General features: G+C 41.1%; 1 protein-coding gene across 1 annotated transcript in view; it reads left to right on the forward strand.

The window, feature by feature from the left end:
- Nucleotides 1-13,359, forward strand: part of LOC126272841 (uncharacterized) — a 66,717-nt gene extending 53,358 nt beyond the window's left edge. Inside the window, exons 4-5 of the mRNA XM_049976043.1 lie at nt 6,445-6,535; nt 13,172-13,359. Of these exons, the coding sequence (XP_049832000.1) occupies nt 6,445-6,535; nt 13,172-13,214 (134 nt within the window). The 3' untranslated portion in view covers nt 13,215-13,359. The remainder of the gene's footprint in view (nt 1-6,444; nt 6,536-13,171) is intronic.
- Nucleotides 13,360-19,604: the final 6,245 nt, after the last annotated feature.

A 19,604-nucleotide genomic window follows, 5' to 3' on the forward strand; every position in this document is an offset into this window, starting at 1 on the left:
CTATTCAGGCAGATATAAATAAATTGAAAGAGTACTGAATAAAAAAAACTGGTGATTACATACACGTTTAAGACGCGCGCGTGAAATTAGGCCTAGGATTCATGCAACAGGCGCGAGAAGAAAAATACGCTTCTTACCCCGTTTAATCTTATTCAGCACTTCACCAACACTTCCACTAGTGTAACAACACTTAGATTATATTTATAACAACTGTAAACGTTTAAAAACAGCTTAATAACAACGCTTTTTATAATTATTTATTGCAGCAAATACTCGAAGAGTCCGTGTCAGCGCAGTGTTGCCTTTATCTCGGTGACGCTGTGTAACCTCAATGTAAAACGAAGTCCTCTTGTTGAGGCAGCTGACTCATTTGAAATTATGCGTCTTACGCACTTGTTCGACCTCTGCAGTTTGCTTTTACACAGATTATTCACTAGCCAGTTCAATTTAAAACTTCGGTGTAGTAGGAACCTTGTTTTATTTGCCTCTTTTGCGTGTATTAGAGGTACGTGATACATAACATAAATGCTTAGAAATTTTTCGCAGTATTATGGTCTTCAATTTTACACCATCGTTTTTAAACACTCTTATTCTCCGTTAACCTAGGAACTAGAATGAATTTCGACGGAAAATTCCTCATCACATATGAATTGGCATCTAGCTATGTCTGGTACCGTTCCTTCACGTTTTTCTCTGTTGCTGTTCAAATTATTGGGACGTTAATGAAACTTTGCGATCCCTATATATTCATGTTAAATTGTGATAGACGTCAGAAATCAACTGCAAACAGGAAAACAGACTTTGGTGGAAACTGAAAATGTTTGTATTTCCGTTTCATGGTTCAATGTTGGAATCTGAATTCTGTTGTAGTAAAGTGGTGAAAGTTATCTTAAATGTGAATGTGCAGCTATTTCCTTTACTCCTGTGTTCTCTCTTTCTTTATGAATGTAAGCTGTTGCATACCAAAAAATTCTACCTATAGGGAAAAAATATGTGTATACGCTAACCTCATGTTTACAGTTAACAACTAAATCTGTCTTTGGGAATAAGAAGCAAATCTGACTGCAAGAATGTAAATGAAATATGCCCTGTCTCAACCAACACTGTCTGTTAAAAGAAATTGACGCAGAACTATAATGAAAATAACTAAATTCAACACTTAACTGACCATGTGAGACTGAAAACTCGTATCTCCTGTATTTGGCTAACCTGTGTCGCAATGGGAAACGCCGAACAACTGCTCTCGTAGAAAAATAAGAAAGGATCCGTCTCAATTTCTGCGCTGCTGGAAACTACAGAGAGTCGCGGTAGTGCAGTGCGATCTCTTAAATACATACAATGCAAACTTGGTTCCCATAAAATTTATGTCTAATAATAAAAGAATGTTCATTAGATAATGGGAGCTGGATAATGACATAGGATAATCTGAGTTATGTTCTAGACAAAAATTAGAATTATATTTAAAAATATTCATCCTAAAAAAATTTCTTGACACAATCTCATTGACAAAATTTCACCACTGAAAGCCTAAAAATCAATAAAATATATTTCATTAAAATTTTAATTACGTAATATCAACACTGGGTAAATGCAAAATTATAACTGAATATGAAAATCTATTTTAACGCAAAAGTCTTCGTATTAATGATTAGATTAATTTCATGTTTTCAAATCCATTAACATTGACTGTGACAAAAATAGCAAGAAATTCCTGATTTGGACATCTGTGTTGAACCGAAAATGCCTAAGTGCTGCCACAATAAATTAAAATGCGTCCATTTGCTCCCTTAACTCCTAGTCTTCTCAAAATAGTACATTTGTTAGCAAATCCAGCTAAATCGATGCATAAAGAAGAGATTCATTTTATAACAACAATATATTCCACCGAATGAATAAAGTAATTTCCAAAAGCACCGTGTTCTGCGTCCTTCCTGTGCAAGGTCACTGCCTCGACAGTCCACTTCAACTCTCTATGGCGTCTTCTCGCAATCAGCACTTAATTACCGTGCATCTTCGCACAACAAAGATGACCTAACTAGTGTCTGTGCAGCACGACGCCTTTGACGAGGCTGCACGCACACAACTAAAGGATACAAATATTACATGTGCGTCCTAAGGCATCCAGAAAGAACAAAATTACCTATAAAATTACATGTACACGCCTTTATTACCCTTCGGTCTCTCTGGCCAAAATTTTGCGGAGTGAGATTTGTAAGTGACAAATATTAGTCTGCAAAATTCTCTAACGAAGCTGCAAAATAAAACACAAAAGTTCATAAGTTGAAACAATGGAATAAAACACGATGAGCAGAAAAAACTTAACTTTTTTAATAGTAATGGTCAATGCATTAAATCATCGTGCACAAACAGAATAATAACCATCAATGTGCACTAAGCACAAGTATGGAAGACGTATAATTCAGTATAGTATTCAGATGATAATAACGGTATTATTCGTGATACTAGTTCCTTTTTTCTGTGTTAATGTTTTGCGTACACAAAAAGTGGCTGATGGATACACACTGCACATAATCAGTGAGATTACTGCAATAAATTTGTTTCATCACAACTATCAAGATAGCACTTCACAAAAATGTCACATTTGTGTAGCACTGTGTAAAAGTTGTTGCCATCGGTAACATATAATTAACGTAAATTGGTTGCAACATGAGTATACACAGTAGAAGACTAAAATCTCACCGAGCAAGGTGGAGCAGTAGACCTGCAGTTGGGAGGACGATCCTTCACACCCATGTCTGGACATCCTGATTTAGGTTTTCCATGATTTCCCTAAATCGCTTCAAGCAAATTCCAGGATGGTTCCTTTACAATGGAACAGCAGTTTTCTTTCCCCATCCTTTCCTCATCCGATGGGACCAATGACCTCGCTGTTTGGTCCCTTCCGTCCACCCCCTCCCTGTAAATCAACCAACTAATTAAAATCTCATAGAAGATTCAGTGCAAGATAAACATTGTGTTAAATGCCACTGACACTGAGAGATGTTGTGTAAGTAAATGAGTTCATGTGTGAACAGCCTAAGAGGCAGACTCGGAGGATGCAATACCAGTTCATAAAATCTCCACAGATAACTCAAAGCCAATGTGTCTTACAACTGTACTGCCAGGTGCAAATGTCCATATTAAGACAGAAAGGTAGTTTCAGTTAATCAACTGTCAGGTAGTTGATAATAACCTTGTCATAATCCAACTGAAGAGAACTATCCTAGCTTTGTAGTGAAAAAGTGCATTTCTTACATAATCATATCACAGTGCAGATGTCCAAGCATAAATAATACGAAGAATGTGTTCAGTCGGAATATTACAGAGGAAATAGATATTGCTATAAAGAATTAAATATGTAAACTAATATAAAGAATGAAAGATGTGTGCTACAGTGTTGTAATACACTAATATATCACTCGCAAAATGCCGTGGCCGCTAGATGCGCAGTCGGCTGGGGAAATGTGGGTAGAGTGGCAGTAGTGGGGGGAGGGGGGGGGGGGTGTCACTCAGAGAGCTATAGCGGTAATGCCGAGCGCTGGAGGGGAAGTACCATTCTAAACTAAAGCCTACACTCACATTTTTTTACAAATATTAATCGGGGACCCTCCACTCCTACACTTGCATGGTGACTTCAAAAAGATCTATCAGCTCTTCTTTGGTTAGTATCTAAAAACAGTTCTGCCGAAAATGCAACGATATATTTTCACGTGGTTTGTTCAGCATTTGTAACTTTCAGAGAAGAGTCATGAGTGGTGGATTTTGCACATTTCCCTTGTTGCCATGTTCAAATTTGCTTCTTTTATCAAAACCCAGCAGAGTTTAAACACTGTCACCCCACTAACACTCCGGCTGGTGTCGATTCTGTCTTCGCCGACGGGCCGAAAGATGGCAAACGTTTGTCTGCCTCCCCTTCTGAGCAAAACGAATGAGCTCGTCCAGCTCTTTGGACGAAACCTAGTCACTGCTCATCGGCCACCGTATTCTGCGTGACCTGTAGCTGAGGGAAATTTGCACAAAAGATAAGTTTGGTGGAGGAAATCAAGACCAATACACAGTTCAGTTGAAAATTCTAAAGCTAATCAAATGACAGAATACCATACAACAGCATAGTAAAATATAAACGAAATTATTCATATCACTGGAACAAAATGAACTAGATAAGAAATCATGAACAAAATATTGTTTCCATACTAGACATTAACTGGAAATAGAAAAATTATAGCAACAATGAACAGCTAAGGTGAAACATATCTACAACAATTATAAATCTGTTTACTATTCCTTACAGAATTCTGGAACTCAAGCAACTACTAATAAGGAAAGTGGATAAAGGGAGGGAACAAATGGTTTGTGCACAAAATTACTGTTGTACCTGGTAAAACAAGCAAATTGTATTGAAACGTTACTAGTGTGCCTGTCAAACACAATAATGCTACAGTGTGCTCGCAGTTGCCAAATCTATGCATGTACCTACCGGCAGTTGTCATCTAAGAACGACACGCTCAATGTAACCCACATATAACATATAAGTTGGAAAGATAAGGCCTTAGAAAGATACATAAAAAAAATTGGTAAACCAAATTTCTACTAAATATGTTCAATCTGTTAAACTTATGTACAGTGTCCATAGCTAAATAAAGTGTCATTGACCTGTTGTCTGGAAAAGAAAAGTTGTTAGAACAAGAAAAAGCAAAAAAAAAATTGGAAATTTGTGATAAGGCCTTATGGGACCAAACTGCTGAGGTCATCGGTCCCTAAGCTTACGCACTACTTAAACTAACTTAAACTTACTTACGCTAAAGGCAACACACACACCCATGCCCGAGGGAGGACTCGAACCTCATACGGGGGAGCCGCGCTGACCGTGACAAGGCGCCCCAGGCAGCGCGGCTACCACGCGCAGCCGAACAGCAAAACAATTGTAACATGAAGAACATGAATATAATTGTTATCTACCACAAATCACATGAACGTAGTTGTTACCTACCATAAATCTTAATAACCATAGTGTACCGAAAACCATTTACGGACAAAAATATCTTTCATCACAGCATGGCAATTCAAATGCTGACAACATCCTATCTCAGTTCACAAGAAATCCCCTACATCTGACAAAAATCTGCTTGTAAGAAATGTTCCATTCGGTTACCCTGTATCTGATGCTACCTTCTATCTGTCAACAGAACTGGAAAAATAGATTGATACTTATCATTAAGATGACATGTTAAGTTGCAGACAGTCACAACGAAAAGATACTTACACGTATGCTTTTAACCACAGCCTTAGTCAGAAAAAGAAAGAGAAACAAACACCATCCATTCACACAAGCAAGCACACCTCACGCACACCGGAGTCGGCGGTCATGTGTGTGGGAGGTGTTCTTGCTTGTGCCTATACTTGCTACATACTCTGCTGTTATAAATTAAGTCACAAACAGTGCTGCTCTACGTATCTTTTGGTCAATAGAAGTTTTCTTACATACTGTGCGTGTGTGTCGATATTGTTCTAGATTTGCCTCTTTCTGTATTCCTGTGAAACTGGTGTTCCGGCTGTAGCATGTGAAACTGGTGTTCCGGCTGTAGCATTGCCTCTGCTGAAAATTGTGTTTAGTTTATAGGCAGAACAAGGGCTTCATTGGCGGTACAGCGTTTGAGTCTTGTTCAGTGACTACGAGAAAAAAAATTAAAGACCTCACGTTTATGTAGAGGAGCACAGACAATCTTTCATGTGAGCACCATCCTCGGGGGATTTTGGTAGACCACTCGTTCACCACAACAATCAGAGCTCATTCCTATAAAAAGCTCTTGACAGGAAGAACCATTGGTGAACGTTCCGTAGTGCAGAGTTTTGGTCCCAGTATTACCATCGAGGTTTAAACCCACTCGCCTGCCTCAGCGATGGTATAGCGTCGGTGTCGGGTACTGTAGTTACATTCAGCGGACATTACGGAAGACTAAAACTCAATATCGAAAACCTATTTTCGTTTACGAGTTGAGACCTGAATCGATTTTGTTAGGCCTGTCAAATACCTATATTCCGATTGTTAGTTGATTTCGACGAACGGCATCTGTAAATCAGATGTTCTGGTTTCTAATTTTGTCAGCACAATGACTATTTAACTTCAGTTAAATATACGGAATGGATAAATCTTTGGCCCATCCAACATGTTTCTTCTCCTTCTCTGTGCAGCAGTTGACTCTGTATAGCTTATCCGACATTTCTGCAGGCAAGTTAAGAACCTGACAACTCAAGCACGTTTCAAAACGGTGAAGCATCTACATCGGTGTTAATGTGTTTGCATAGCCAACCAGAAGCTGTTTGCGAATTCGGTCGACGATAACCGATTTGGAAGCTCCATGTAAATGTTTTGTTAGTTTGCGTGCAGTGTTCGTCCATCTTGGGTTCAGAATACAGTAAATTAGACAACTGTTTATTCCGCAGGCATGGTGACGCTGGGACTGGCCAAAGCTTCCGATTCGCCGCCCACTACTCACGAGGGACTCGTCTCCAAGGAGAGCTTCATAAGCGAGGCGTGAGTACGATACCCAACAGATCCGCTTCACACGGCTCTGTATATTTTGTGTTAATTCGAAAAATTGTATCATTGTCTCGCACAAAGCAAAAGTTAAAATTCGGGGTCGAGTAGCCAGGTACAATTCACTGCACTGCACATTATGATTTCATATCCTCAAATTACATCAGCACGTTTTCTTGGACGTAGAATTGAAAAATTACTTCAGCACTGTAAAGCGAGCACAGAAGACATAAACAGTGCTATTTATGTCTTCTGTGCTCGCTTTACAGTGCTGAAGTAATTTTTCAATTCTACGTCCAAGAAAACGTGCTGATGTAATTTGAGGATATGAAATCATAATGTGCAGTGAACTGTACCTACATTTTGGTAAAACTGTACTAATCACTGTCGATGTTGTTCATATATGCATAAATACCGGGTGATCAAAAAGTCTGTATAAATTTGAAAACTTAATAAACATCGGCCGCGGTGGTTTCGCGGTTCTAGGCGCGCAGTCCGGAACCGTGAGACTGCTACGGTCGCAGGTTCGAATCCTGCCTCGGGCATGGCTGTGTGTGAAGTCCTTAGGTTAGTTAGGTTTAAGTAGTTCTAAGTTCTAGGGGACTGAAGACCACAGCAGTTGAGTCCCATAGTGCTCAGAGCCATTTGAACTTTATAAACCACGGAATAATGTAGATAGAGAAGTAAGAATTGACACATATGCTTGGAATGACATGGGGTTTTATTAGAACAAAAAAAAAGTATTGCTAGACGTGTGAAAGATCTCTTGCGCGCGTCGTTTGGTGATGATCATGTGCTCAGCCGCCACTTTCGTCAAGCTTGGTCTCCCAGGTCCCCAGACCTCAGTCTGTGCGATTATTTGGGGTTACCAGAAGTCGCAAGTGTATCGTGATCGACCGACATCTGTAGGGATGCTGAAAGACAACATCCGACGCTAATGCCTCACCATAACTCCGGACATGCTTTACAGTGCTGTTCACAACATTATTCCTCGACTACAGCTATTGTTGAGGAATGATGGTGGACATATTCAGCATTTCCTGTAAAGAACATCATCTTTGCTTTGTCTTACTTTGTTATGCTAATTATTGCTATTCTGATCAGATGAAGCGCCATCTGCTGGAAATTTTTTGAACGTTTGTATTTTTTTGGTTCCAATAAAGCCCTATGTCATTCCAAGCATGTGTGTCAATTTGCACCTCTCTATCTACATTATTCCGTGATTTATTCCGTTTTCAAATTTATACTGACTTTTTGATCACCCGGTACTTTCTGTGGCTCTGGACGAACGTTGTGGGACTATTCATGGTGCATCAGTCGATGGCAACGACTTGCAGAAACCGGTATGATATGTGAAATTTTTTGGGATAATTAGCGGTACTGGCAAACTGAAAAGAATACTGATGGCTAAGTCCATCGCCTGACTTTCCTTTGACACAATATCTACATCTACATCCATACCTTGAAAACCACTGTAAAGTGCATGTCCGAGGGTACATATTAGGCTTTCTAGTCATTCCATTTGAGCGCAGAAAGAAAGACTCCTTAAATGGGTCTGTTTGTGGTGTAATAAGTCCAATATCATTTTTGCTATCAATACAGGAGCTATATGTAGAGGGCTATGGTACAAGTATATATCTATATTTCTCACTTAATACTGTGTTAAGCCACTGAGATAAGAGGAAATGAGAGAGTGGAAAATTTTCTAAGTCCCTACAGCCCAGCATTGCCTCAGCACAGGGATGTGTGAACATATGTCAGCCGCAAGGCGTAAGCGTTTCAATATGGTTAGTCGGTCACCAAGAGTGCGACATCGACATTTCTGTGTCAGAGTGCGAGCGAGCTCAGACCAGCGCACATCGAACTGGCATCGTTGCCCTCATGACATTAAGTAAGATATACTAGATAAAATGCAGGGACCTGACGGAGCAGTTATGGTACTGAAACAAACCTGTCGAGCAAATGTAGCAGAGGCAGTAACGACTGACCACTCGTAATAAACTGGGCCGATTTGGTCATCATGAATGGCATCGCACTCTCCTCAGTTCAGTATAAATACCCCAACCAGCTAGCTTAGAAACAGTCGATCAGCTGGATCCATGTCGTTTGCACTCGATTCTCTGGTTATTTTATTGTAACATGTTGTGTAAGATTGTTCCTGTATTGTCGTACTGTGCCAGTCATACACTCGCTACCTGCCATAATGACAGCAGTTCTGTAAGCATGGATAACTGACGCCAGAGTCCAGGATAGAAGCTGCCACTGATGTATCGCCCTTGCATCCACCAACACCACTCCAGGTAAGGGTCCGAGCTGCTCTGATACTTTGTCATCGTACGGACCAGAGGGCCCACCAAATCGTCAAGCCAGCATCAGCATACATCATGACATCAGACATCACAGCATCTAACACCAATGTCCATCTGAGGCGATAACGCGGGCTGTGACCAGAGAGGAACTCTCTCAGGGCTGTGTGTGAATCAGCCGCACATGCAACGCGGTCATCTCTCCTTCGCAGGGGATCTGACACATGGGAAGCGCCCATGGATCAGCGTTCGGGCAACCTTCCATGCCACAAGTTGCCTGCTTGTGCTTTGGGCTTATGCAGCAAACCCTGGGTAGCCTTGAGTTTGCCGATGAGGACAGCAGATTCCACTGTGGCCAGCCATCACTGAGACCACAGCTACAGGATGTATATTGAACATTAAACTCTTGTTCTGTTTGCATCAAATGACGCCACACAGGTCCTCAGGCCATATATCCTGACGAAACCGAAAGAGTTTCCACTCCAGGTGTGGGTGACCCCTAGAATTCGCTCTTGAACGTTTGTAAATATCTCAGTAGAAGTCACTTCCCTCCTTAGGCTGTTCTTTGATTCTGAAATACATTTTGTAGGTAGGCTTTCGCTTTATAGTTGATGTTTATCTCTCATTTGGACCCTATGTAAGTCCTTGCAAATAATGTGCAGGGCGTTAAAAACATATGTGTACAAAATTTATGAGTATTTAGAGAAGAAAAAAGAATCACTTTTTTGATGTGAAAAAACACAGATGCAACGTTTCCACGTGAAATAACCCACTTTCCAAAATTACAGATTTAAGCATTTAGTTATTTTGACTGCTAATTCAGTACATTTAAATAAAACGGAATGTATGCATGTTCAGTTCCAAAATTTTGTGAATATATTCGCATTTCTAAAAATGAAATGCTTGTGCTTTTAGTACGCATTTCATACAGTTTCTTGTCATTTTATTTCATATTTTCTGGTCGCAACAGTGAAGAACTTTATACATGTTGTTTTTACACACAATAGAGAGTTTTGCGCAGTACTTTTCGCAAATAAATGACATTCTATATGCACAGTACACATTCTCACAGATCACCGCTTGACTAACTGATAGGAGCCTGACCGCAGACTAATCACAGACTAACTAATCCCAGCTTGACGAATGCTTTCTCACTGACTCATCTGACGTACATTCAATTCTGTATAAGAAATTATGGTTTTCGAGAATGTTCTAGAAGCTATTTGGTCACCATGAATCTTTATAGCAACATCCAGGTTTACTTACAGTAAAACTTTAAGTGAACTTTTATCTTTTTTATATGTGCAAAAATCTGAGAATGTAAGTGGTAATAAAATAAACATGCAAAATTTCAAGATATGCCACTCACGTTTGTTTACATTCACATTTTGTTTCATGTATAGCAAGCTGTTTTCACAAAATTGAAAGTATTATTGGAATGTAATGATGTTCTTAATTTAAATGGATAATAAAGTTTCATTTGCCACTAACGAGGTTAAATTTAGAGATGAATCAAGTCCACGTGGCATTAGTTATAAATGACACAAAACAAAAATAAATTACATTTTCCATGGATAAATTTCATCGTAAAGTGAAATCTATGGGATGATCAAGTTTTTCTACTGTAATTCATGTTCGCAAAAAAGTGTAAAAACGTTATAAACAAATTTAGGAAAGAGTAAAATTTCATAAATACTTCAGAGTATAGCGTGCTTAATAAAGATCATGAACGACTTGGTGTAAAGTCGAAATTAGAATAAATATTACCGGAAACTAGGTGGAATCGCAAAATTCGGTAAACTTTGGATGAAATCTGAAATTTTGGTTGATTGCATACCCCAAGATCCTTGTTTGTTATACCCGCTAGAGTTCCTTGAGGGTTCTGACGCAAGTGATGTTTTGATGACTTGCAGATTACGTGTGCTGAATATTGTTTTAGAGGTGTTGCTCAAAATGACCGTTTAAATTAATGCACAACTGCCACCTAATGATTGTCTAATGCACTCAGGACAATCAGATGTTTCACGAATAATGGCCGTAGCTTCAGCCAAACAGGCAACCGTCTCTTCTAGAGTTTCTGTCGGTGTCTCGTACACCAAACGCTTTATCCTCCTCCCACAAAAAGAAATCCATTAGCAGGTCAGCAACGTCTGCGAAACAGTATTCATCTCAAAGCAGTTTGAACACTGTCTCTGAACATCACTGACGTCATGGACTGCTAGCGGTGATACGGTGCACCTGTGACATTTTTGTCACATAAGACACGTTTCTTTTTGTCGCCTCCAAACACTCTAAAATTTTGTGTAAAGAGGAAACAGTCGTACTACACAACCTGTTGACCTGTTTGTTTGATATGTTGACATTATACCTCGCAAACATTTAACAAAGGTGTAAGTAATAAATTAACTTGAGTAGTCACTTAGTGCTAAAAGTAGGGCTAGAGTAATAAATAACTGTATTCTAAGTTGAAACTGCAGGACGAATGCTCTGAGAAACATTTTGACGCTATTCTCCTTTGTTAATCACTGAATGAGTCACGTAATGTTCTTCTGCCATTCAAATATATGTTACTGTACGTATACCCGTCAGCCAACATAAGCTACTTTTTTTACTGTGCAGAGATTGTAGGTTTCTTTTCCCCTAACACTGGTCATGTATAACAAAGGACGTTTGGCAAATGTCATTTTTTTCAAAGCTCTGTTTTTCTCTAGCCCTTATCACTTACCTACGTAAGTGTTTACGGAGAGAATGTCTGTAATTCTGTTTTGAGGCAGAACAGTCTATTACATATTTTGCTATTTACGGAGAGAATATCTGTAATTCTGTTTTCAGGCAAAAGAGTTGAGGACTGTTCAGTATACGTCTTGTAGCGTTACCACTTCTGAGTCTTGGTCTTTGAGGCTGTTCTTAACAAGGTCAGCGTGTTCAGCTAGCCTTGTCGCTCTCATTAGTAAATAACATTGGAGGTGTATCTTCCAGAGAGCCTTGGGCGATTTACTTTATCACAGGCGGGCTAGTGGCTTTATCTAAGACACCGGTCTGAATCACGGAAAATTTCCAGCTCACTGCTCGCTGATTAGAACCTCTTATCTCTACCAAAAAAAAAGGATTAGGCTATGTTGTCCCTGTTCAGCCTTGGACAAAAACAATTAAAATATATAAAAACAGGGCCCCAGGAGGACTGGTCTTTATTCATGGATATGACAGGAACGATTATTCGAAGCAGAAAAGTCTAGTAAAAATGACCTGTAAAATTTATGACTTAGGAGCTGTGGGCACGTGTTCAGTGGAAGAGCTGTGTTTAGCAGGACCGAAGATGAACAAGTTCTCATAGTTCTTAAGTAAGCATTTTGGAGTCCCTGTTTACTAGACTTTTTTACTTAGAATAATCGTTCCTGACATATACCTGAAAATTAACCAATCGTTCTGGGACACACTGTACACATTCGTAGGGCTAAAAACAATGAACTTGAGTGTGCACGCATCACTTGGAAATGGTCTCTAAGGCCGAATCTGTAGAGAGTGGTGTACCAGTAAATTCACAGGCCCGGCAGAAACCCTTTATGAGATTCTTCAGTTCACATTTTCAAACGCCAACGGATCTGCTTTTAATGCCCTAGTTTTCCACGAGAGAAATATCCAGCATCGTACGATATCCACAATGACGTATCACAGTTCCTTTGTAATGGAATAATGTTATCTTAAATTTCTTTTTATCGCCTTATATTTCGAATGCAGTAATTGAAGTTGATGTATTTCGGACATCTTCGGCCATGTGCATCTTCATATTTTCGCGGCGCAAAGATTGTTCCATAAAATTTCGTGCGTGCAGCCGCGTAAATTCGAACTCTCCTTCTAATATGTCAGCCGAATGCCGTCCAGCCATCTTCAGAGTGACCGAGGTTTGACGGCATTCAGCCGAAATGTTAGAAGAAGTAGTTTAATTTATGCGGCTGCACGCCCAAAATTTTATGGAACTATCTTCAGCCATATTCAAATCATAAAACAGATGCTGTAGCTCAACCCCACCACAGTGGAAACCACATCGTCAATCACTGTGCATCTCTTGTTTGACCAAAACGTGAATTTTGTCTGATCTATATTGTATAATGTTAATTTTCATCTTTACGGATGCTCTGAGTTTCCTGAGAACATTAATTAACATAATTGTTGTATGAGTGATTTCATTGTAATCTAAAAAGCAGATCTTAATTCACATTGCCAAATTCTATGCCGTTCTTAGGAGGTCGACACTTCTTTTGAAACAGCCTACCAACAAGAGTCGACGTCTATGCTGCTTGCCTAAAGTAAAGCGTTTATGTTTCAGGACTAACCGGATGGTGGCCATGTTGTCTGACATGGTTCACTAGCTGGAGGGCGCCCACCCCACTGCTGCGGAATACTGCGCAATTTGGAGCATCTCAGATCGTTTGGTTTTCCTTGTCATAAATTTCGTGTAATGTAACTAAATTGTTTCAGATATTACCAATCTTGTTCCTTTTTTGCACGAGTTATGGGAAATACCACAGTGACCTAGTAAAAAAATGTTACTCAAATCCTGATACGAGATGCTCTCACATCTGCACTGTTTTGGCTGATGAAAATGAGATACTCAGACTTCAAGAAAAACGTAGTTTAGCAACACTAAAAGAAGGCAGGCACTGCAAGGTCTACGACGAAAAAAATATCGGTCTAGTCAATCTCAGTTACAAAATATTAACACGAATTATCGACATAAAAGTGGGATATCAGAGTGAAGCCGACCTGGAGAAAGATTCATTTGGGTTCCAGATAAATGTAGGAAAACATGAAGTTACAGGGTGACAATTACTGAACTGTATGAAAAAAGCGTAAATTAGTTATAAACTATTGCGTGCACACACTTTATTCAACATGAAACGTCACTACAGTTATTTGGATTTAGGTTATGACGTGTTCGATACGCCTGACATCATTGGCGATGATGTGGCCCAGACGAATAGCGAAATTCTGCATGACCTGGTGAAGCATCGGAACATCGACGCCGTCGATGAACTCCTGAAAGGCTGTTTTCAGCTCAGAAATTGTTTTGGGGTTGCAGCTGGACACCTTGTGCTTAATATAGCCCTGCAAAAAGGAGTCGTCTGTGTTCAGATCCAAAGAATATGGCGACTAATCGAGGCCCGTGGCAGTGGCCCCTGGGTACCCCAGACCAGAATGTGCTCCTCAAAGTGTTCCTCTGGATCATGGGGTTGAGCCCTGTCTTGCATGAACATCTTGTCGAAATCAGGGTCACTTTGGATAATGGAGATGAAATCGTCTTCCAAAACTTTCACGTACTGTTCGATAGTCACCATACCATCGAGAATCTCGCACCGATTATTCCCTGACTGGACACTGCACACCACACCACCTGTTAAGGGGGAAGAGACTTCTTGATCGCGAAATGCGGCTTCTCTGTCTCCCAAATGCACCAATTTTGCTTGTTGACGAGCTCTTCCAAACGAAAGTGGGCTTCGTCGCTAAACCAAACCGTACAGCGTACTAATTCCCATCATACCCCACGGCCAACCGTGCAGTTTGAACGTCCTAACGCAAACCGGTTACAAATTATGATGATTTTATTTCATATAGTTCAATAATTGTCACCTTGTATACTGACCGTAGACAAATCTTAGTAGATACGTTGAAGAAAGGTAAACCAACATTTCTAGCATTTGTAGATTTATAAAAAAAAGATTTTGTCAATGGTGAGTGGAATACGCCATTTCAAATTCGGAAGTTGTGAAGCGTAAAATACAGGAAGCCAAATGTTATCTACCGCTTTTACAATACCCAGACAAACGTTGTATGAGTGAGGCCGTAGTTGAGAAGAGAGTATGCGACGCAATTACTTTTTTTAAACAGAACAATAAAAAGAGTGACTCACTCTATGTTAGTCTAGGAGCAGACTTCCTAAATTACGAAGCTGTAAATTTAAATGAAACTGTAAAATAGAGTTACTGACGACTAATAAGAACTCCAGTACCTTCTAGAATGAAGGTAGGTGCTGCTATAAATCATATACACAACTACGGATGATTTGAGCTCGACATATAGTTTATTGTCTAATTAATCATTCAATAAACTCTTGACTGGTGATCAACACAAGTTATTACGTTGAATTAATAAAATGACTGTAGCTCGCAGTAGTAGACAGCATCACATTACAAATTTAATAAATGAAGTATAAAACACCAAACCGTTTTCACGGCTATAAAGTCAGTGATATACTCTCAGCAATAAACTGGCTAATCGACACAACGATTCGCTATCCTAAATGCTGATCGGTTAAGAAGTTTCACTGAAATCCTCACATTCTACTTGTGACACACCCTGCATAATAATCAGAGTTCAAACAGTGCCATAATATTATTAAATCCCACGGAACGGGAAATGCTTCATACACCAACGAGTGCAGGTGCATCAGCAGCCATACAACTCTCCCTAACTGTGATCGTACCGAATCACCAACTGAAGACCGACCGACTGCTGAGGAGCTTGGATGCCGACATTATTAAGACTCAGTCTTCCCCTCCAGAAAAATGTCGCCCTTTTCCAACACTTGGCATCCCAACTAGCGAAAAGCGTGTCACGAGAGCCTCATACGATCGCCGGTCCTGTTACATCAATTTTTATGCACAAGTTTGATCAAAATTCTGTTTGCGCCATTAGCTTCGCGCTAAAATTTCGCTCTTCAATCGTAGGTAATACTTACTTCTATGCGCCATTGTTTGCTGTCAAATCAAAGTTTAAATCTTTGCAAGTGGTGCTTGCAGTGGTGAAAATTGTTTATTCTCTTGATACCTTTAGCGTTTGTAGTACAAATACGAATAGTAGATAATTCTTATAGCACTTTGTCTCTCTTTTCCATTGCTGTCATTAGAGTTCATGTTCTATAGTGAAATTTAAATTGTGGGTAAAACTAAGCAATTTTAGGATAAAAGAATCTAAACGGTGCGTGTGGTGAATAGTACTAGCTGCCGACACACACTGCCATGATTTCAGTTTTCCCATTAAAATGTCTCAACAGCTTACTTGCTAATGTTAATGAACATGTAAGTAGTTCCGTCAGTGCCTCGTACCTGCAAATTTTGAGCTCGATCTCTCTGGTGGAATGAATATCTCAAAACTTACAAATTAGTTATTTCATTATTAGTTAGTTCATTAGTTATATACAAATAGATGTCTCTGTATCTCGTCTCATATATCATTTACAGTCATATCTTTACGTAATTGGATTTGTAATCAAAGTCTCTTTCATTTGACATCTTGTGCTTTGAGTACAATGTAGCTTGAAAGTCTTAACGGCTACTGGACGCTGACGTCACGACCGGACGGCAAAAAACCCACGTGGAAACAAGCTGCCCCTAGCGGAAGCATCCGCTGGGCAACGTCGGCCGGATAGTAGCACCAACTCTGCCCGCATTCACTACGCGTGTGATTCAAACGCTGTGTTCAACCAGACGGAACGACCAATATGCAGATATGACTCGGCTAGTTACAAGTAAGACAGTGTTGTAGAATGTGATTTAATTTGGAACATTGTTAACTCCTTTCGTGTTTGATATTTACTGGATTTAAATTTTTTGGTACTAATTAGAATAAAATAAATACATCGGTTTACTTCGAGAGAAAATAACTGCATAAAACCTAATGAACAACGCTCCATGGAATAAACTGCCCGCACCAGGAAGCGGAAGCCTAACTTGTTGGTTGGTTGTTTTGGGGAAGGAGACCAGACAGCGTGGTCATCGGTCTCATCGGATTAGGGAAGGATGGGGAAGGAAGTCGGCCGTGCCCTTTCAGAGGAACCATCCCGGCATTTGCCTGGAGTGATTTAGGGAAATCACGGGAAACCTAAATCAGGATGGCCGGACGCGGGATTGAACCGTCGTCCTGCCGAATGCGAGTCCAGTTTCTAACCACTGCGCCACCTCGCTTGGTTCGGAAGCCTAACTAGCATACATGACTTTCAGTTTGGTAGGTGTACATTCGCTACATTTATAGTGCAAAGTTACATGTGCGATTATCAGAATTCACGGAGAACAAGCGACCGTATAACTACTGCTATTTTGTCAAAACTAACATTCTGAACCCGTTGCTGTGTACAAAATTCAGGTTGATTCTTACGTAGAAGATAAACAACAACCAGCCACTTTGTACAATGCTATTTATTTATTTAAAGAACACCGTCACCGGTTTCGAACCGACAGGTTCATCTTCAGACGGCTAGTTTACATTAAGATACATTTTACATTAGCTTTCGCCTTTTGTTTTCCGAACTGATGAAATTTCCTTGGGGTGCCGTTGCCAATGAAAAATACGCGCCATTGCGTTCCAGTGCAGACTGCTCGTGATCTTACGACGGCGAAAACTATATGATGTACTTTTTTATGTATATGTATGCACATAATTTAAAGCGAAACTCACTCACTAAGAAGTTCCATCACATGGAGGTATATATACATTTTAAAAAGTGGCTGGTTACTGTTATCTTCTGTGTAAGAGTTAACGTATACCGTAACTACTTCTGATCAACACGGCTCTACCATCATGAACAAAACATTTATTCACATATCAATTTATAGCTGTAAGGTGTCACAAAACAGCTGCACTGTGGAGTTTGATCAATGCTCTGTGCCACACAGCACGTAAGACCTCAAGAGAACAGTTTAGGATCAGATGGCAGTAAGTAACATGATACCCTCCTAGACACAAAATTATTCTGTAGCGAGCATGAGGTCATGAGCGACGATATAGACACAACAGTGTGACAGTAAACAACCATATGGCTACATCATCCCACTTAAGTTGGAGTGACAGCGTATCGCACGACATAAGCTTTGCTGGTTATCTGCCATCGTCTGTGTAGATTGTCACAAATCAAAAATACACTCCTGGAAATTGAAATAAGAACACCGTGAATTCATTATCCCAGGAAGGGGAAACTTTATTGACACATTCCTGGGGTCAGATACATCACATGATCACAATGACAGAACCACAGGCACATACACACAGGCAACAGAGCATATACAATGTCGGCACTAGTACAGTGTATATCCACCTTTCGCAGCAATGCAGGCTGCTATTCTCCCATGGAGACGATCGTAGAGATGCTGGATGTAGTCCTGTGGAACGGCTTGCCATGTCATTTGCACCTAGCGCCTCAGTTGGACCAGCGTTCGTGCTGGACGTGCAGACCGCGTCAGACGACGCTTCATCCAGTCCCAAACATGCTCAATGGGGGACAGATCCGGAGATCTTGCTGGCCAGGGTAGTTGACTTACACCTTCTAGAGCAAGTTGGGTGGCACGGGATACATGCGGACGTGCATTGTCCTGTTGGAACAGCAAGTTCCCTTGCCGATCTAGGAATGGTAGAACGATGGGTTCGATGACGGTTTGGATGTACCGTGCACTATTTAGTGTCCCCTCGACGATCACCAGAGGTGTACGGCCAGTGTAGGAGATCGCTCGCCACACCATGATGCCGGGTGTTGGCCATGTGTGCCTCGGTCGTATGCAGCCCTGATTGTGGCGCTCACCTGCACGGCGCCAAACACGCATACGACCATCATTGGCACCAAGGCAGAAGCGACTCTCATCGCTGAAGAAGACACGTCTCCATTCGTCCCTCCATTCACGCCTGTCGCGACACCACTGGAGGCGGGCTGCACGATGTTGGGGCGTGAGCGGAAGACGGCCTAACGGTGTGCGGGACCGTAGCTCAGCTTCATGGAGACGGTTGCGAATGGTCCTCGCCGATACCCCAGGAGCAACAGTGTCCCTAATTTGCTGGGAAGTGGCGGTGCAGTCCCCTACGGCACTGCGTAGGATCCTACGGTCTTGGCGTGCATCCGTGCGTCGCTGCGGTTCGGTCCCAGGTCGACGGGCACGTGCACCTTCCGCCGACCACTGGCGACAACATCGATGTACTGTGGAGACCTCACGCCCCACGTGTTTAGCAATTCGGCGGTACGTCCACCCGGCCTCCCGCATGCCCACTATACGCCCTCGCTCAAAGTCCGTCAACTGCACATACTGTTCACGTCCACGCTGTCGCGGCATGCTACCAGTGTTAAAGACTGTGATGGAGCTCCGTATGCCACGGCAAACTGGCTGACAGTGACGGCGGCGGTGCACAAATGCTGCGCAGCTAGCGCCATTCGACGGCTAACACCGCGGTTCCTGGTGTGTCCGCTGTGCCGTGCGAGTGATCATTGCTTGTACAGCCCTCTCGCAGTGTCCGGAGCAAGTATGGTGGGTCTGACACACCGGTGTCAATGTGTCCTTTTTTCCATTTCCAGGAGTGTACATTATCAACACCAATCAAATTCACTGCCTACACGAGAATACTTGATTACATCTTGTTAGCTTGACAAGAGCAAAAACAATGCTTATTATGCCATAAAGGTGGAGTTGGTTCTCATCGCGTGTCTGTCCTCTTCCGACAACAGGCCTAACTCCACTACTAATGTTTGCAGACTGGACTGACATCAGGCAATCCACTGTAGGTGTATCCATCCAACTCAAAACATAATGAGTTAAATCGACGGCACCAGTGGAGAGAATATGTGATATAATCCTCCTACATCCTAACTCTGACAATACGTAGTTTTGTGATCGACTATTTTTCCTCTCCATTCCGTACTGTCATGGACTGTTCCAATCTGTCGTGTCCACCCCGGCAAACTACGCCCTATTTTTATTTCTATCCCCTCTAGAATTCTTATGCCA

Source organism: Schistocerca gregaria, chromosome 5, assembly GCF_023897955.1.
Source record: "Schistocerca gregaria isolate iqSchGreg1 chromosome 5, iqSchGreg1.2, whole genome shotgun sequence".
Classification (NCBI taxonomy): Eukaryota; Metazoa; Arthropoda; class Insecta; order Orthoptera; family Acrididae; genus Schistocerca; species Schistocerca gregaria.